At 41.9% G+C, this 18612-nt stretch overlaps 2 protein-coding genes across 2 annotated transcripts in view; one reads left to right on the forward strand and one right to left on the reverse strand.

Annotated features, from left to right (window-relative positions):
- The window catches only part of LOC134741637 (DENN domain-containing protein 5B), a 64215-nt gene extending 51899 nt beyond the window's left edge, over positions 1-12316 (reverse strand). Inside the window, exons 1-8 of the mRNA XM_063674491.1 lie at positions 11988-12316; positions 11801-11910; positions 9909-10079; positions 8897-9132; positions 8463-8607; positions 7981-8125; positions 2805-2939; positions 2552-2730 (exon numbers count right to left, since the gene is read on the reverse strand). Of these exons, the coding sequence (XP_063530561.1) occupies positions 2552-2730; positions 2805-2939; positions 7981-8125; positions 8463-8607; positions 8897-9132; positions 9909-10079; positions 11801-11910; positions 11988-12093 (1227 nt within the window). The 5' untranslated portion in view covers positions 12094-12316. The remainder of the gene's footprint in view (positions 1-2551; positions 2731-2804; positions 2940-7980; positions 8126-8462; positions 8608-8896; positions 9133-9908; positions 10080-11800; positions 11911-11987) is intronic.
- Positions 12317-12653: 337 nt separating this feature from the next.
- On the forward strand, positions 12654-17995 carry LOC134741623 (beta-1,4-mannosyltransferase egh). Its single transcript, XM_063674476.1, has 3 exons — positions 12654-12748; positions 12948-13752; positions 14490-17995. Exons 1-3 carry the CDS (start codon positions 12729-12731, stop codon positions 15060-15062), a joined length of 1398 nt encoding a protein of 465 aa, XP_063530546.1. The 5' UTR covers positions 12654-12728; the 3' UTR covers positions 15063-17995.
- The last annotated feature ends 617 nt before the right edge of the window (positions 17996-18612 follow it).

The raw sequence follows: 18612 nt of genomic DNA on the forward strand, positions 1-18612 counted from the left end.
CTTGCCTGATGTTTGTCCAGGATGTGGTCGAGCTCCTCTATGAAGGCCGTCCGGTGCGGGAAGACGGGTAGCTCCTCGGGCAGCTGTATGTCGGGTTTGTCGATGTCGACTAGACACAAGGCCGCATGTCCTAACTTGCCTGATGTTTGTCCAGGATGTGGTCGAGCTCCTCTATGAAGGCCGTCCGGTGCGGGAAGACGCGCAGCTCCTCGGGCAGCTGTATGTCTGGTTTGTCGATGTCGACTAGACACAAGGCCGCATGTCCTAACTTGCCTGATGTTTGTCCAGGATGTGGTCGAGCTCCTCTATGAAGGCCGTCCGGTGCGGGAAGACGGGCAGCTCCTCGGGCAGCTGTATGTCGGGTTTGTCGATGTCGACTAGACACAAGGCCGCATGTCCTAACTTGCCTGATGTTTGTCCAGGATGTGGTCGAGCTCCTCTATGAAGGCCGTCCGGTGCGGGAAGACGGGCAGCTCCTCGGGCAGCTGTATGTCGGGTTTGTCGATGTCGACTAGACACAAGGCCGCATGTCCTAACTTGCCTGATGTTTGTCCAGGATGTGGTCGAGCTCCTCTATGAAGGCCGTCCGGTGCGGGAAGACGGGCAGCTCCTCGGGCAGCTGTATGTCGGGTTTGTCGATGTCGACTAGACACAAGGCCGCATGTCCTAACTTGCCTGATGTTTGTCCAGGATGTGGTCGAGCTCCTCTATGAAGGCCGTCCGGTGCGGGAAGACGGGCAGCTCCTCGGGCAGCTGTATGTCGGGTTTGTCGATGTCGACTAGACACAAGGCCGCATGTCCTAACTTGCCTGATGTTTGTCCAGGATGTGGTCGAGCTCCTCTATGAAGGCCGTCCGGTGCGGGAAGACGGGCAGCTCCTCGGGCAGCTGTATGTCGGGTTTGTCGATGTCGACTAGACACAAGGCCGCATGTCCTAACTTGCCTGATGTTTGTCCAGGATGTGGTCGAGCTCCTCTATGAAGGCCGTCCGGTGCGGGAAGACGGGCAGCTCCTCGGGCAGCTGTATGTCGGGTTTGTCGATGTCGACTAGACACAAGGCCGCATGTCCTAACTTGCCTGATGTTTGTCCAGGATGTGGTCGAGCTCCTCTATGAAGGCCGTCCGGTGCGGGAAGACGGGTAGCTCCTCGGGCAGCTGTATGTCGGGTTTGTCGATGTCGACTAGACACAAGGCCGCATGTCCTAACTTGCCTGATGTTTGTCCAGGATGTGGTCGAGCTCCTCTATGAAGGCCGTCCGGTGCGGGAAGACGGGCAGCTCCTCGGGCAGCTGTATGTCGGGTTTGTCGATGTCGACTAGACACAAGGCCGCATGTCCTAACTTGCCTGATGTTTGTCCAGGATGTGGTCGAGCTCCTCTATGAAGGCCGTCCGGTGCGGGAAGACGGGCAGCTCCTCGGGCAGCTGTATGTCGGGTTTGTCGATGTCGACTAGACACAAGGCCGCATGTCCTAACTTGCCTGATGTTTGTCCAGGATGTGGTCGAGCTCCTCTATGAAGGCCGTCCGGTGCGGGAAGACGGGCAGCTCCTCGGGCAGCTGTATGTCGGGTTTGTCGATGTCGAGTAGACACAAGGCCGCATGTCCTAACTTGCCTGATGTTTGTCCAGGATGTGGTCGAGCTCCTCTATGAAGGCCGTCCGGTGCGGGAAGACGGGCAGCTCCTCGGGCAGCTGTATGTCGGGTTTGTCGATGTCGACTAGACACAAGGCCGCATGTCCTAACTTGCCTGATGTTTGTCCAGGATGTGGTCGAGCTCCTCTATGAAGGCCGTCCGGTGCGGGAAGACGGGTAGCTCCTCGGGCAGCTGTATGTCGGGTTTGTCGATGTCGACTAGACACAAGGCCGCATGTCCTAACTTGCCTGATGTTTGTCCAGGATGTGGTCGAGCTCCTCTATGAAGGCCGTCCGGTGCGGGAAGACGGGCAGCTCCTCGGGCAGCTGTATGTCGGGTTTGTCGATGTCGACTAGACACAAGGCCACATGTCCTAACTTGCCTGATGTTTGTCCAGGATGTGGTCGAGCTCCTCTATGAAGGCCGTCCGGTGCGGGAAGACGGGCAGCTCCTCGGGCAGCTGTATGTCGGGTTTGTCGATGTCGACTAGACACAAGGCCGCATGTCCTAACTTGCCTGATGTTTGTCCAGGATGTGGTCGAGCTCCTCTATGAAGGCCGTCCGGTGCGGGAAGACGGGCAGCTCCTCGGGCAGCTGTATGTCGGGTTTGTCGATGTCGACTAGACACAAGGCCGCATGTCCTAACTTGCCTGATGTTTGTCCAGGATGTGGTCGAGCTCCTCTATGAAGGCCGTCCGGTGCGGGAAGACGGGCATCTCCTCGGGCAGCTGTATGTCGGGTTTGTCGATGTCGACTAGACACAAGGCCACATGTCCTAACTTGCCTGATGTTTGTCCAGGATGTGGTCGAGCTCCTCTATGAAGGCCGTCCGGTGCGGGAAGACGGGCAGCTCCTCGGGCAGCTGTATGTCGGGTTTGTCGATGTCGACTAGACACAAGGCCGCATGTCCTAACTTGCCTGATGTTTGTCCAGGATGTGGTCGAGCTCCTCTATGAAGGCCGTCCGGTGCGGGAAGACGGGCAGCTCCTCGGGCAGCTGTATGTCGGGTTTGTCGATGTCGACTAGACACAAGGCCGCCTCGGAGCCGAGCGCGATGTTTCGCGCGCCGCTGACGGCCGCGCTGTCCGCGTGAAGACCTGTGGAATACAAGATACATACGTAAATACGACTTTTAACAACGATTTTCGTAGCCCATTGTATTATTACAGACCCATGACGAACGGCACCGGCGCGTCGAGGAAGTGGTAGAGGGGCGCAGGCAGGATGGGCACGTACACGTGCGCCCACGCGAACGGCAGCAGCAGAGACACCATGCACTCCGCCACCAGCATCAGCTTACTGTAGTCTGCAACGATCAATTATAATTCACAACGACGGGACTTAATCGAGTAAAATAAGTTTTAAATTTACCACCGACGTTTCGAGGACGGCGTTGTCCCCGTGGTCTCGGAGAAGACTGGCTCAAGTTGACATCAACATTTTCTAGGCGCGCGAGTTTTTCGAACTACCCGCACTTGGTCTTGTTTGTCAACTTGAGCCAGTCTTCTCCGAGACCACGGGACAACGCCGTCCTCGAAACAATCGCGTAAAATAAGTTTTAAATTTACCTCCGACATACAATAAGTACGCGATTAAGTCCCGTCGTTGTGAATAATAATGAGTAAAAATCGTGAGTTTAAATAAATAAATATTATAAGACATTCTTACACAGATTGACTAAGTCCCATGGTAAGCCCAAGGAGGCTTGTGTTATGGGCACTCAGACAACGATATATATAATATATAAATACTTAAATACTCGTACATAGAAAACACCCATGACTCAGTTTAAGCTCAGTTTAAATCAGTAATCTGTATTATACTCGTAGGTCAATCTTACACTAATCGTCTTAAGCCTTTTTGGCACAGACATCAGCTGAGCCACCTTCCCTTTCAATTAGTTTCTAAGCATTATCGTGTACTTTTATTATGGACCTATGTTCCAACTTCTTGAATAAACTTCGTTTAGAATAGAATAGAAGAGATTTATTCAGAAAACGCTTAAATTTAGGTATTACATAGACAACAGAACAATTTATTATTAATAAGCGTCACTGAAAGGGTCTCCACTCAGCTTAATGTCAAGATACCAGTTACGGATCTCGACGCTGGTCTTCCGTGGAAATTTTATTATTATTATTAATCGACCTAGACGCACATCACTACATAGATTTCATCCATTAATTACGTCACACGAATTTTGAGGTTTTTTGACACCTCCCCCCTCCTTGTCACACTTGGTTACATTTGGCAAACCCCTCTCCCTCTGGTGTGACGTAACATTTTTTCAATGAAATCGGCAAATCGAATTAAGTATGTATTGTTAATATTTTATCAAAATATTTTTAACAAAAGAAATGAGTAATTTTATAATCCAATACTGATTAGGACAGAATATTGAACGATTAAAAACGATTATCGTTCAAAAACTCGTTATTTAACTGTACAGCGAATTAAATAATTTAAATAAGAATGTGATGTCACAAAGTTTGTGACTCCCCCTTGTCACAACATGTCACATTTTCTTGACCCCCCCCCCCCTAAACATGTGGATGACCCAATAGTATAAAACAAAGCTGTCTAGTCTGTATGTATCTATGTCTGTCCATAGGAAAAAAAAAACGCATCAGAATCCGTTGCGTAGTTTTAAAGATCTAAGCATACATAGGTACACCATAGGTATAATTAGATCTTTAAAACTTCTTCTTCTTCTTCTTCTTCAAGTGCCTTCTCCGTCCCAGAGGTTGGCGACCTTATGCCTATATGCCGTTCTATCCGTAGTCATGCGAATTAGTTTTTCTGTACTGTCCACGTCTAACCAGTCTCTTATGTTCCTTGTCCATGATATTCTCCTTCTGCCACGTCCTCGTTTCCCTTCAATCTTTAAAACTACGCAACGGATTTTGATACGGTTTTTTTTAATAGATAGAGTGATTCAAGAGAAAGTCTTATATGTATAATTTGTAAAGGTTTTGTGTAAATTAGTTGAACTACCCGTGCGAAGCCGGGGCGGGTCGCTAGTATATAATAAATAAATAATGATACAAATAAACCTACATAAAAATAAAACCGGCCAAGTGCGAGTCGGACTCGCGCACCGAGAGTTCCGGACTTTTTAGAATTTGTTGTTATAGCGGCAACAGAAATACATCATGTGTGAAGATGTCAACTGTCTAGCTATCACGGTTCATGAGATACAGCCTGGTGACAGACAGACGGACAGCGGAGTCTTAGTAATAGGGTCCCGTTTTTACCCTTTGGGTACGGAACCCTAATTAATTAAAAGTGGAAGAATTCAATCTCGGGCTAGGCTCGGAACTCTACTCTAATTCACGAGCCAATCGCTCTGCCAACTGAGCTACTGAGACTTCACTCGAGGAGAGCGAATATTTCCACCATATTATTATGCGCCTTAGTGAGTTTCGTAAGGATACTAGGATGTGTCAAGGTCTGGTCTAGCCATCTGGATAAGGCAGAACCAATCGACGTGATATACCTGGACTATGAAAAAGCTTTTGACAGAGTGCCCCATCGTAGACTCCTGGCCAAACTTGAGCACTTTGGCATAAGAGGAAAGCTTCTACAATGGATAGAATCATTTCTAAGCGACAGAAAATTTAGAGTACGTATCGCTGACAGTGTTTCTGACGAATTTGATGTCTGGAGCGGCGTCCCACAGGGATCGGTCATCTCAACCACAATGTTCAGCATATTTGTTACCGACTTACAAACCACCATCGAATCCAACTTCAGCTTCTTTGCAGATGACTCTAAGCTGTTTGTAAACCCCATGATAGACCATAGTAAACTACAGTCAGATTTGAACCGAATTAGGGACTGGTGCCTAGACTGGCTTATAAACCTCAACGAATCTAAATGCACAGTCCTCCACATGCACAACAAAAACCCAAATTTGCCATACACTTTAAACAGCGTAGCGTTAGCAGGAACCACGACCCAACAAGACCTGGGAGTCATAGTGTCTAATGATCTCAAGTGGGAACCCCATATTTCACGAATAGTAAGAAAGGCTAACTCTATAATCTACATAATTAGAAAAGCTTTTCGTATCCTCACCACCGAAACAATGCTAAAGATATATAAGACCTACATAACACCAATTCTGGAATATGGCTTTCAGATATGGAATCCATACTTCAAAAAAGATATTGACATGATCGAGCGAGTGCAGCGTAGATTCACTAAAATTCCCGCACAACTAGTCACTTTCATACGAAGAAAGATTAGTCAAGCTGGGCCTGACAACACTGCAAAAAAGGCGTGAACGCGGCGACTTGATCGAAACGTTCAAAATAATTAACGGATATTACGACTGTCCAGAACTAAGCGATCTGTTCGCTCGAAACTCAAACACGCGCACAAGAGGACACAACCTTAAACTAATAACAACAAAGCGCAAAACAAATATCGGCAAACACTTTATTGCAAACCGAGTAGTAAAGGCTTGGAACAAATTACCCTCAGAAGTTGTGAACTCTGCAAGTGTTAATCAATTTAAAAATAGACTAGACAAACTATGCTAATTGTGCTAAGTGAACTATGATTTAGACGTACCAGCATCAGCTGCCTGTCTAAAATGAAATAATAATAATAATTAGGGGACCCTAGCGACATCTACCGCATCTATCTATCTACGCGCAAATAAAAAACAAATATAACATTGTAATCGAAATTAAACTATCGTGACACATATTTCAAAATATTTAGATCAGTACGGTTTCACGAGTGCACGACGTACAACCGCCGCGGACACTCGTGCCTGAGGAAGGATTCCCGAAGAATCCGAAACATGTCGCCAGAAGCGACTAAAAATAACATCAGTCATCGCCTCCCGGGCGAAAACTCGTATAGCGGTTAACGGTTATGTATGATAACCCTCGTGAACGTCAGCTGCCGCTCCGTTGGTGGGTTGAGGTATGGCAGCCACCGAAACGCGTAACACGGTTTTTCCACGGTTTTAATAAGTATAAAAATAACATTGTAATTTTATATAATTGTAAAAAACCGGACAAGTGCGAGTCGGACTCGCCCACCGACGGTTCCGTACATTTTAGTGTTTGTTGTTACAGAAATAAATCATCTGTGAAAATTTCAACTGTCTAGCTATCACGGTTTATGAGATACAGCTAGACCGCGAGCCAGGCGCAAATTTCGTCAATCATCGCCTACCGGGCGAAAACTCGTATAGCGGTTAACGGTTATGTATGATGAACCCTCGTGAACGTCAGCTGCCGCTCCGTTGGTGGGTTAAGGTATGGCAGCCACCAAAACGCGTAACACGGTCTTTCCACCGCGATACAACCGGCTGACGATTTGTTTTAATAACAATAGCATCTAAACTATCATCTGACAGAGTATCAAACGGGTGGCGATGACGCCGATGACTGAAAAGAATTTTCTTTTTTACATGTTCATGTGACCAGCTGACGGTCTTTCCACAGCGATACAATCGGCTGACGATTTTGTTTATTCACAATATCATCTCAACTATCATCTGACAAAGTATGAAGCTGGAGGCGATGACTAATTTTTTTTATAGACTTTGTTTGCTGCCATTCCTCAACCCACCGACGGAGCGGCAGCTGACGTTCACGAGGGTTCATCATACATAGCCGTTAACCACTATACGAGTATTCGCCCGGGAGGCGATTGGTCATGGAAATCTGTTCCTGGCCCGCGGTCTAAGCCTGATCAGGCCTATGGAGCTCGGATTTATACCTACGATTCGCTTCCCGCCGGCGGGACTCAAGCTAGCCAGTTGGTTGCCACACGCGCTCACGCACGCACGTCAGCGCGCGCTATGCCAAAGAAATGTCTTCGTCACGAACAAATAACACAGCTTGTAGTGTGGATGAATGCAGAAACAACAAAACGAATAAAAAATATAGTTTTTTCCTCTTTCGACGGATGAGGAAAAGTAAATAGATATTCTTAATATAGGTACTTACACCTACTGTTATTATTGTTACAAGCTACGTAGGTACTATTAAATTGTTTTAAAGATGTAGGTAATGTTTTTACGACACATTTAAAGTTAGATATCTACCTAAGACACCTAAGTATTTGAAAGAAGCGTCGGCAACCCTAGCGTTGTGTCGGCGCGCGCGGTGCGGGGAGCGGCGCGTTGAAGGTCACTCCATTGTATTTTTGTGTAGGTATCAAAACGGTAGGTATTTGCGTTTTCTTTGAGAGATAAGTATCTGTTGGTAAGAACTATTATATAATCTGTGCAGACAGACGGATAGTGGAGTCTTAGTAATAGGGTCCCGTTTTTACTCTTTGGGTACGGAACCCTAAAAAAGTATGAAATAAAGGCTATTACTTACCACTGGATCTAATGAGCACCTGGTGCTCTAGCAGCACGCATGTGAACAGCTGAACCACACATTCTACTCCTAAACTAGAGAACATCACCCGAAGCGGGTAGTCGAGCAATGGTAGCTCTTCGGGTAAATTTGGCATTCGTATCACCTGGAACAAAGAGAATATATAGGATAGAGGGGTACTGTCATAGTAAATTTTGTTGGCACAGTAAATTTACTGTCATCTATCGACACACGATTAAAACTAAAAATTAAAAATATCAAAAAATGTATATATCTCTCTCTGTCTGTGTGTGTATCTGTGTCTTCTCTTATTTTATGTTTATTTTTGTACAATAAAGAGTTTTACTACTACTACTACTACTATATACAGGGTGGCTAAAAAATAAGTGCATTCCCGGGAATGCCATGCAGATTTCGACTCGCACTTAGCCGGTTTTTTTTTATGCAACATGTTTAAATAGATAAATAAGCAGGCTACTCACAACAGGCACCGGTTCTAAGTGAGGTTCAGCCGGTGGCAGATACAGGCGCAGGGCCTGTCCGGGCAAGGGCACGGGCACTTCATACAGAAGGTTGTAAACATACGACTCCGGACTAAGGCCCGGTCCGGGCTGTCTAGGCAATGATCTGAAATGAAAGAACCTTCAATTTTTTTGTTTTGTCAACTGGTTGAAGTTGAATTTTTAAAAGTGTGGATTCTACTTTACCAAGGTCTCGACTAAGTGACTAAATTGTTGTACTAAAATGTCTACTCACTTTAGTAACATTTGTCTAGTAGCATTTGGAACAATGTAAAGATAATATTTTAGAGAAGTAACTTGGATCTAGCATACTAGCTTGATTTGGCATGGTGCAGAAGTCATAATTTGTGTATAACATTCTTATAAAATGATTTTATAAAATGATTAGTCCTTACCTATATAAATTCTCTAAAAACAACTGCGCTACCCTCACATATGGGTATTGGCATATTAGAGCTATACTTTTGGCTACATAAAGTTTATCTTTGGTTACATCGTAGTAGGTGAGCGCGGCGCCCGAGTGTGGAGCCAGCTTGAAGGACCTGGGCAAGGATCGAGAGCTCTCTTTTCCAGTGTTTTTTCTGTGGCCGGGTGGGGTCTGTCCACTAGATAACTCGGTGATATACATTGCCTGTAGATATTTTGATACAGTAAAGTGAGGTAAAAACACACATGTTACAATAACAACCTATAGTTGGAATTCTTTGAGGTGATTTTCTGGGCTTAAACCTAGGTGTTATTTCTTTTTTTATACCACGTCGGTAGCAAACAAGCGTACGTCTCGCCTGATGGTAAGCAGTGACCGTAGCGTATAGACGCCTGCAACACCAGATATTACATGCACGTTGCCGCCCCTTTAAAAACCTGTACGCTTCTTTAGTTTTTCTTCTAAATCAATAAATAAATAAATTTCTTTTAGTTTGCTACTGAATTTGCCAGGTGTGAACTGGTACAAACCCGTTTAAAAGGCAATTTTACCATCATATTTATATGGTCCAAATTCATGTAACAGCTCATTCGGAAATAATGTTATCTCCGAATGAACTGTTCACAGTTTGGGTAATGAAGGACTCAGGCCGCCCACAATCAGGTAAAATTTTCGTGATGAGATAATTATTTCTTATATCCATACTAATATTATAAATGCCAAAGTGTGTCTGTCTGTTACCTCTTCACGCTTAAACCGCTGAACCGATTTAGTTGAAATTTGGTATAGAGATAGTTTGGGTCCTGGGGAAGGACATACGGTAGGTTTTATCCCAGGAGTCATCCTTTAAGGGGGTGAAAAGGGGGGATGGAAGTTTGTATGGTGAACCAATAAAAAGCAGATTGGATAAAAAATAAGGTACCCAAATTACTAACTCCACGCAGACGAAGTCGCGGGCAAAAGCTAGTTGAAAGACATACCTGTAAAGTATGCATGGCACTGCAGATATTTCTGTTCCTAACTTCCTCATAGAAGATAAGACTAAACCCATAGTAGCGGGAAGCGTTCTCTCTGGTCACAACAAAACTATGGAACTTTGGCTCGAGTGAATGTTTCTGTGTCCTGAACTGGAGACCAGCAGGCAGGCATAACTGGAAAGATAACATCAAAATATGAACATATTAAATTAAACATCTTGGACAGTTATGCATACTAATCAGTCCATATTAGAAGAGCTACGCATAAAACGCCGGTTGTCAACGATATGCCAGGACCTAATACTCATATACTTCAGACACCTCTCACGTCGCTCCTCGGATAGCCTGGAGAGAGTTATTATGACAGGTAAAGTTGAAGACAGACCTCAGGGCCCTCCTCCTACTAGATGGTGTGCTCAAATCACTGCACTTATGCAATTAAAACTGCACGAGGCCATGCGCTTGGCGAAAAATAGAAGCCTATGGAAGAACCTGATCTTCAACAGAAGGACCTGTCGCGATCCTCAGCATTGAGGGACCGACTGAAGAAGAAGACATTAAACTTTTTTTTTTATCTGGTTATTATTGAGGCTTTGGACACTACAGTCTTCTGACAGTTTGCACACAGTGGTGACGATTTAACACCCATCATGCACAGAAACTTGTTTGTAGGGATGTGTGTGTGAAATCTGAGACTAACACTTTTCTAGCGAGGTTGGCAGTATCAAACCAGGGTATTCACAAGGGTCTAGCTTGGATAAATTAAACATGAATGAAGTTTTACATGATGTATTCATTTAACTACAAAGTGGGCCAGTGATAAATTCTCTTTTCATTCTCGACCTCTTACGAAAAGAGAATTTATCACTGGCCCACCCTGTATTTCAGTGCTTTATAAAATTTTTACTTTGGCTTATAAACTTTATTGTATTATTGTTGAGAAGATTATTGTATAACAAAACTTAGACTAAAAATTTTATAAGACAAAAAAAAATATTGTCCTTTTTTAACAACTCAGTTTGTTCTTCAACACAACAACACAAAGTAATCAAGACTTGTTGACAAATGGATATAAAAAAAAATATCAGGGGTGCACAAAGGTGCTCCTAAAGCCATATAATAATGTCCCTAGGGACATAACTATATTATCATGAGATCTGTCGTCATGTATGGATCAAGTGTTGGGCCCTAAAGCTGACGCATGAAAAGAGATTGGATGTAGCGGAGATGAGAATGTTAAGATGGATGTGTGCTGTGACAAGAATGGCCAGGATAAGGAATGAGTGTTTAAGAGGAAGCCTAAAAGTTGCAACCATAGTAGAAAAAGTTAGAGTGAATCGCCTAGCGTGGTACAGGCATGTGATGCGGAGGGATGAAAGTCATGTGACGAGAAAGGTATTACGAATGACTGTGGAGGGAGGTACGAGGAGAGGAAAACCAAGGAAAAGGTAGATGGACTGTGTGAGAGATGATATGAAACGAACGCAAGTGAATGATGAAATGACGGGCGAGAGAGAGGTACGGAAGAAAAAAACATGCTGCGCCGACCCCAAATGAATTGGTAAGGGCAAGGGAATGATGATGAACCATCTTAAATTACTTATAAATGACACTGTTAATAACGGGTCACTCACGTATTTTAAGTCGAAAAACGCTCGACATGTTTCACTCCGTACCGAAGCATGTCATCAGGAGCTTGCGTTGACGGTGACGGACCGGCGCAGACTGATGACGCTCCTCGGTACGGAGTGAAACATGTCGAGCGTTTTTTGACTTAAAATACGTGAGTGACCCGTTATTAATATGATTAACTTATAAATGGTATCATATCAACTGTTGTTATGATACACAATGTCAAACAAGAATGTATAAGAATAATATATAATTTTGCTCACCATACAAACAGCATGTTCGTCAAATGGATTGCTTTGAACATTGTCAGGGTAGTGAGCTAATATTTTCCCTTTATATGAGCGGTCCAAAGGAGATACATGCAAATTGTCGCCTAAAACAAAGACATCATCTGTTAGGATTAGGACACAATAAAACAACATTCAAAACATATGGTGTTTTAAAACTGACCACAAAGCCTGTCAGGTTCCAAGCCAGAATCAAAATCTAGCCCACATATAGCAAAATAATCCGCAAAACGACATCCGACTGATAAATCTGAGACAGACATATTCATATCGACCCGTTATTTACTATACGAGGCACTTTCTCTTCTAGTCACTAATAAGATGTTATGTTCCAGCATTTTATTAATGCTTGGTGGGCAAAGGTAAAATATTATTCTTGGTTTTGCACATTTTCATTCCACACAGATTTTAACATAACAAAACACAACATTTTTACAACAAAGTTATATTTACGTGAAGACTCGAAACGTAAATGATTTTTTTATACGTCATACGTCAATACAATACGTCATTTTGCGTAGGGCTGCCCTAGCCGTTGCTTGAACCAGTGAAGTGAATGAATTAATCGATATTTTATGTTGGTGTTTCAACATATATAGATGGTAGGATCCTATAGATGTGCTATACGCACATAATCTATTAAGCGCTCCAGACTACGCAGCTACGCGGCGCTTGCTGATCGGACTAAGGTCTCGGTCCCGTACGCCCGTCTATTACCGTTTAAAACTGGCGACAAAGTGACACTGGCGACACTGCTAAATCAATTGTCAATATTGACAGATCGCTTAGCTTGCTTCTTGCAGTCTTGCTTCATTGCTTGTCAGATCAGATTGTATTGTGTATAGTATAGGGGCGTGTATTTCGGAATCGGTGCGGTAACGATAACGTACGGGTCGGTTGTGTTATGTTAACCAACGGACCTAGGTGAGTTATTGAAAAAAACCCAAGGATAAAGGATTTTGTACTTCCTGTAGCGCTGCGCTGGAAAAACATCTTCACCAACTTACATTTTAAAATGATGATTTGAGCAACCCGGGTTGGCAGGGGGCACATAAGTACACAATCACAATTGCGGTAATTTCCCATCATATTAAAATAACTGAACATTTTATATTTGTTTCAGAATGTTACGAGGACGTGTAAAACATTTACTGCACTGTATTTTTTATTTCTCCTTCATATTTCTGTTCCTCGTATTCGCTGGTGCCATTGATTTAAATGAAGAGAAAAATGCTATTCCGGATCCCTGGGAGACTTACGGATTTTACGGGGCAAGCCTCCTTTACCTCCTCAGGTTATGTACCTTGCTGACAATACCTCAGGTGCTGTGCAATTTTGCTGGATTAATATTTTTCAACACCTTTCCGGGAAAGGTAAAACTAAAAGGTTCCCCATTACTGGCTCCCTTCATCTGCGTAAGAGTCGTGACTAGAGGTGACTTTCCAAAACTGGTAAAGACTAATGTTTCAAGAAACATGAACACTTGTGTTGATGTCGGAATGGAGAACTTTATGATAGAAGTTGTCACAGATAAAGCGTTGAATCTACCAAAGCATAGAAGAGTAAGAGAAGTTGTAGTGCCATCTGAATACCAGACAAAGAGTGGGGCTCTATTCAAGTCTAGGGCGCTCCAGTATTGTTTAGAAGACAATGTCAATATATTGGCAGAGACTGATTGGATAGTGCATTTAGATGAAGAGACTCTATTGACTGAGAATTCTGTTCGGGGTATTTTGAATTTTGTGCAAGATGGACAGCACCAATTTGGGCAAGGCCTAATCACATATGCTAATGAGCAAGTGGTCAACTGGCTGACCACCCTGGCGGATAGCTTCCGAGTGGCAGATGACATGGGCAAGCTGAGGTTTCAGTTTTATTGGTTTCACAAGCCTCTGTTCAGTTGGAAAGGCTCCTATGTAGTTACACAGGTATGTATATTTCACTTCTCTTCTACTTTTCATCCTGTTATCACAGAATAACTAATAGTACTACCATACAGAAAATTCACTCCTTCACAAAAGTCAGGTTTAGGTATAAAATTATGCAAGCAAAATTGAAACTTATAACCGTGAATCTTTGCGCGCCGCAGTTTCATGACCAAGCTGTGAGTGTCGGCACGGGGTTTGGCACTTGACAAGTTTTTGTACCTATACCTACCTACTGATTTATTATTTTTAAGATAAATATGTAGGAATTACAAACATTGATTCTGTAAACATAACATTTTTATCCGGAGATAGTATGGCCTACCTTTCAATATCCTCCGGATTAAAAAAAATATATATTTCTGCTTCCTTGTTCTTCCGTTTATTCAGACATCCGTAAACAGAACAATAACTTTTATACGGATTAGATCGAGATTTAGGTTTCGAAGCCATTGTGTATTTTCAATTTTGCGTGAGCGCCACCTGACACGACTATCGTGCGAGCCGAGTGGCAGCCCACTGCCATACGCCTGCCCGGGAGGCGCGCCGGCCAAATGTACCTAAACTGCGTAGTGACACCTCCCTGCTGTCACGTGACTATTTCTATACCTAATTTCAGTTTCGATTGGCATTTTCGACCGACGATAAATTGTCATATTGGCTAGGCTCCCTGATATGATGTGTAGGTATAATAGTTTCTCCTGTTTCTCTGTTGTTGATAGCCATTACTATGTTTCTAGATGGGTGCCGAAAAGAGAGTTTCGTTCGACAACGGTCTGGATGGATCCGTGGCTGAGGACTGCTACTTCGCCATGAAAGCGTACATGGAAGGTTATTCATTTAATTTTATAGAAGGTGAAATGTGGGAAAAGTCCCCGTTTACATTATGGGACTTTATGCAGCAGAGAAAAAGATGGATCCAAGGTATTCTTTTAGTAGTCCATACTAAGCAAATACCAGTATTTAATAAGATCTTTCTAGCCATATCATGTTATTCTTGGGTGACGCTACCCTTGTCAACTAGTAATGTATTTTTAGCCGCTCTGTGCCCAATTCATGGGCCTCAGTTTTTGGATTTAATATGTGGATTTATAGGTGCTGTCAATATTTACATGTACATTTTCGGGGTAATTAAATCCTTTCCTTTAAATAGATACGGCCCTATCAGATGTATCATGTTTGTTGTCGGTGCTCTGGCAACTATACCACTTAATATTATTATTGAGAATATTGCTGTAATATGGGGGGTTTTAGGCAAAAAGCATAAATTTTATATTGTAAACAAGGAGGTGAAGGTCCCAGTGACAGTGTGATTCTCCAGTTGTTTCGTATCACACTGTTAGTTTTTGTTACTATGCACAAAATACTTTAGTGAAATCATTTTGCACTTAAACTCGAGTGTGCTGATGAGAATGCGTGTTGATAAATGGAAAATTGGAATGTGCGGAAAATTAAGTATTGTTCGTTTCTAAATTAAGCAAGTGACTGATATTATAAAGAATAGGCCAAGTATAACCTACCTATATTTGCCTGGTCACTTCTAAGCAAAAATAGGTAGGTATAAATTTCAACTCAACTTGATATACGTGTAATAAAAACCTATTATACCTATTTAATTTATACAATTGATTATATGATTGAATGATTGTTAGTTCCAGGAAATAATTACACTATCTGTACATAAGCCAGAAATTAATAGATACCTAAATATCTTGTGATAAGTTGGCACCATGGTAATGGATGTTAATAGATAAAATGCGTGTGTACCTACACTATCTATCTAGTTTAGCATAATAGTTTAAAACCATTGATAGGTATATAATTATGATTAGGTAAACTTTCGTCATTATTTGTGTTCAATTTTGAGTAGAATTCTTGTTGCTGTTTTAAAGCAAATCACTCAATTGGAAACCTGAGGTAAAGTTGGGTTTCCACACATTTTATACCTATTTTTAACTTACGCACCGTGTACTTAATATTTGAAACAAAATAAATTAATCTTATTTTATAGTATTTGTGGTAGAATAGGTAATTAAATAGAGAATAACCGATAGAACATAACTTTTAAAACATAAATTTGTGTTTGGTAAAAGATATATTTTATCTACAATTATGAACGTTTTGTGATGTTATTATGAAAACACGACATACACTACCGCCATAACTATTTAGGCACTCGTAATTTTTTCCATACAATTGTATACAAAATCGACTTTTAGAATTATACCGCTAAGTCGCAGTCGGGTAACAGTTTTTTGTGCAGTTCAAAATCAGCTTCAAAATGATGTGCAGAAAATTCGTGTACATTGCCTATTTACTAAATGGCAACCGTAAAAAAAATCCATAAATCATTTTCCAGTACAAAATCGTTTTATTTTGTATAAACTAGTACATAAGGGTTTTTTAAATCGTTGCATAAAGTAAACTCGAAATTTTAAAGGATGTCTTTGGCAATAATTTGAGGCTTAATATATTTACCTAAATAAAAATTCAATCCAACATGTAAGAGAGTCATTTGCCTGCGATCGAACTGTATGATATTAAAAATATTTTTTGTATACAATTGTATGGTGAAAATTGCGGGTGCTTAAATACCTACTTTTGAGCGGTAGTGTAATTATATAGGTACATACTTACGTTCTTAAATAGGTGTTGGAACAACATCCCACCTCCTATCAGAAACCTGCAAAGCATTCATAGTTTTAAAACAACTTTAAAAAAGTTTATGCTCAAACATCAATTTAACGAGGAATGCCTCAAACTTGAGACAAGCTACATTTAGATTCAATATAGATTATTATATTTACATAAGTGTATTAAGTATGTACTTACTGCCTTTTTTGTCCCTTCCGCAACCGCCACTCACTCTCATTTTTATTATTTAACGAATCGTTGTTTATTTTTATTTTTGCATCTTGTTTGTTTTAATTAATCTTGACGTGTCTTTTATTATTTGTTTTATACTGTGTTAGTATTCTTAGAACTGCACTAGTTCATGGCCCCGACGGAAGATCAGCGCTAGCCCAGCCAGGCTAGCACCATGCTGAGTCGGGACCATTTCGTGGCTTATATTATTTATGTTGTGTTTCCTATGTACGTGTTTTCCTCTTTATTGCCACGAATAAACGCTATCTATCTATCAAAATATATTTCACACATAACATGTAAATAAACATCGTTTATGAAGTTTCGTTTAAAAAAATGTAATGGAATGCATATTTATAGTTATACATATAGTTTACAAAACAGTGTAGGTAAAGTATGCCTTGCATGTATGTGACGTTTTCAACCAAAAGGTACCACATTGTCGCTTGTCGATAAGGTCGATTTCAAATTAAAGCTATATGGAAATAGCGCCTTACTGACAACTTGATTGAGAATGGCACATATTGCGAGTTATAGATACGAAAAGATGTTTGTAAGCGATCTCTGCTTTCAGTTTGAAAATTAAATAGATACTTATTTAAAATACGTATCACATAGCGTGTTATTTACGCATGACGTCATTGCAAAAGAGGGCCATTGGAACCAATGACTGTTTATTAGTGTTCTCGACCTTCTATTCATGCTGTAGGCACAATTGTTTGTACGTGACAGTTTTTATAACTGACACCATACATTACAGAATTATTTATAATAGATATTCATGTTTGTGAACACCCATTAAACTTTTTTTTCTTACATGCACGGAAATATTGGCAGTAATGTTAGTAAGTACTTAGTTGTTGGTGATAAATTTATGTTTTTTTTAAATACTACGTCGGTGGCAAACAAGCATACGGCCCGCCTGATGTTAAGCAGTCTCCGTAGCCTATGTACGCCTGCAACTCCAGAGGAGTTACATGCGCGTTGCCGACCCTAACACTCCTCTCCCTCGAGCTCTGGCAACCTTACTCACCGGCAGGAACACAACACTATGAGTAAGGTCTAGTGTTATTTGGCTGCGGTTTTTTGTAAGGTGGAGGTACCTCCCCAGTTGGGTTCTGCTCTAGATCTGGAATGACATCCGCTGTCCTGTGCCCTACCACACAAAGCGAGATGTCATTCGCAGTGCCCATACCTCTCTTTTGGACATAGTTTAAGGACATACCCGGATCCGGACGTAGTTTATGGACATACCCGGGTCCAAAAGTATCGAAAATCTGCGAAGTATCTTCTTACGTGGGCTTTTTTTGAGACGCGCCGGCAATGCATACAGTATTAACGGCCTAGGTCGGCAAAGTGGGTTCGGCACATCATGCGTACACCCCAGTACCTAGTAACCTAGTATTATTTATTTATTTATTTATTTAATCTTTATTGCACAAAAGAAAATACAATCGTACAAAAGGCGGACTTAATGCTATGAGGCATTCTCTACCACAAATACATATATCCGCGCAGTTTTTTAGGAAAGTACCTTTACTATAAAATGGATTACTAGCCTCGTATTCACCCAAGTAGTCTATTCTACTTGGCCGTCAATCCCTGATTTCCCGGCCTTTGTATAAATGTGCTATTTATTTTCTATATATTTACTACCTCATAAAATTATTATGAATATAGTGATAAATTTATAATCAACCATTTCATTTACACCATGAATGTCACCTGCATGAATGACACGTCACGACATGAGTAAATGTTGGGTAGTCAAGTGCACTGTACTCTGTGGATTCCACAGCTGCGACGATATGTGGTCACATCTACGCCATGTGCAGTCGAAGGCAAAAATATCGATCTTGACTAACGGCCAAAAATATGTGAACAGGACTTTATTGTCTAAGGTGTAAGAGCGTGCACATATTTTTGAAACTTTGGGAATTTAGGTGTATATATTTATGCCCTCGACTGTACTATTAGATTAAAGTAGATTAAAGAAAA

This window comes from Cydia strobilella, chromosome 5, assembly GCF_947568885.1.
Source record: "Cydia strobilella chromosome 5, ilCydStro3.1, whole genome shotgun sequence".
Taxonomy (NCBI): domain Eukaryota; kingdom Metazoa; phylum Arthropoda; class Insecta; order Lepidoptera; family Tortricidae; genus Cydia; species Cydia strobilella.

Bases quoted from the DNA above. Each gene is read 5' to 3' on its own strand.
- LOC134741623 (XM_063674476.1), top strand. From the start codon at position 12,729: ATGTTAACCAACGGACCTAG. The intron at 12,749-12,947 runs GTGAGTTATTGA...TATTTGTTTCAG, and splicing joins ATGTTAACCAACGGACCTAG to AATGTTACGAGGACGTGTAA. The intron at 13,753-14,489 runs GTATGTATATTT...CTATGTTTCTAG, and splicing joins GCTCCTATGTAGTTACACAG to ATGGGTGCCGAAAAGAGAGT.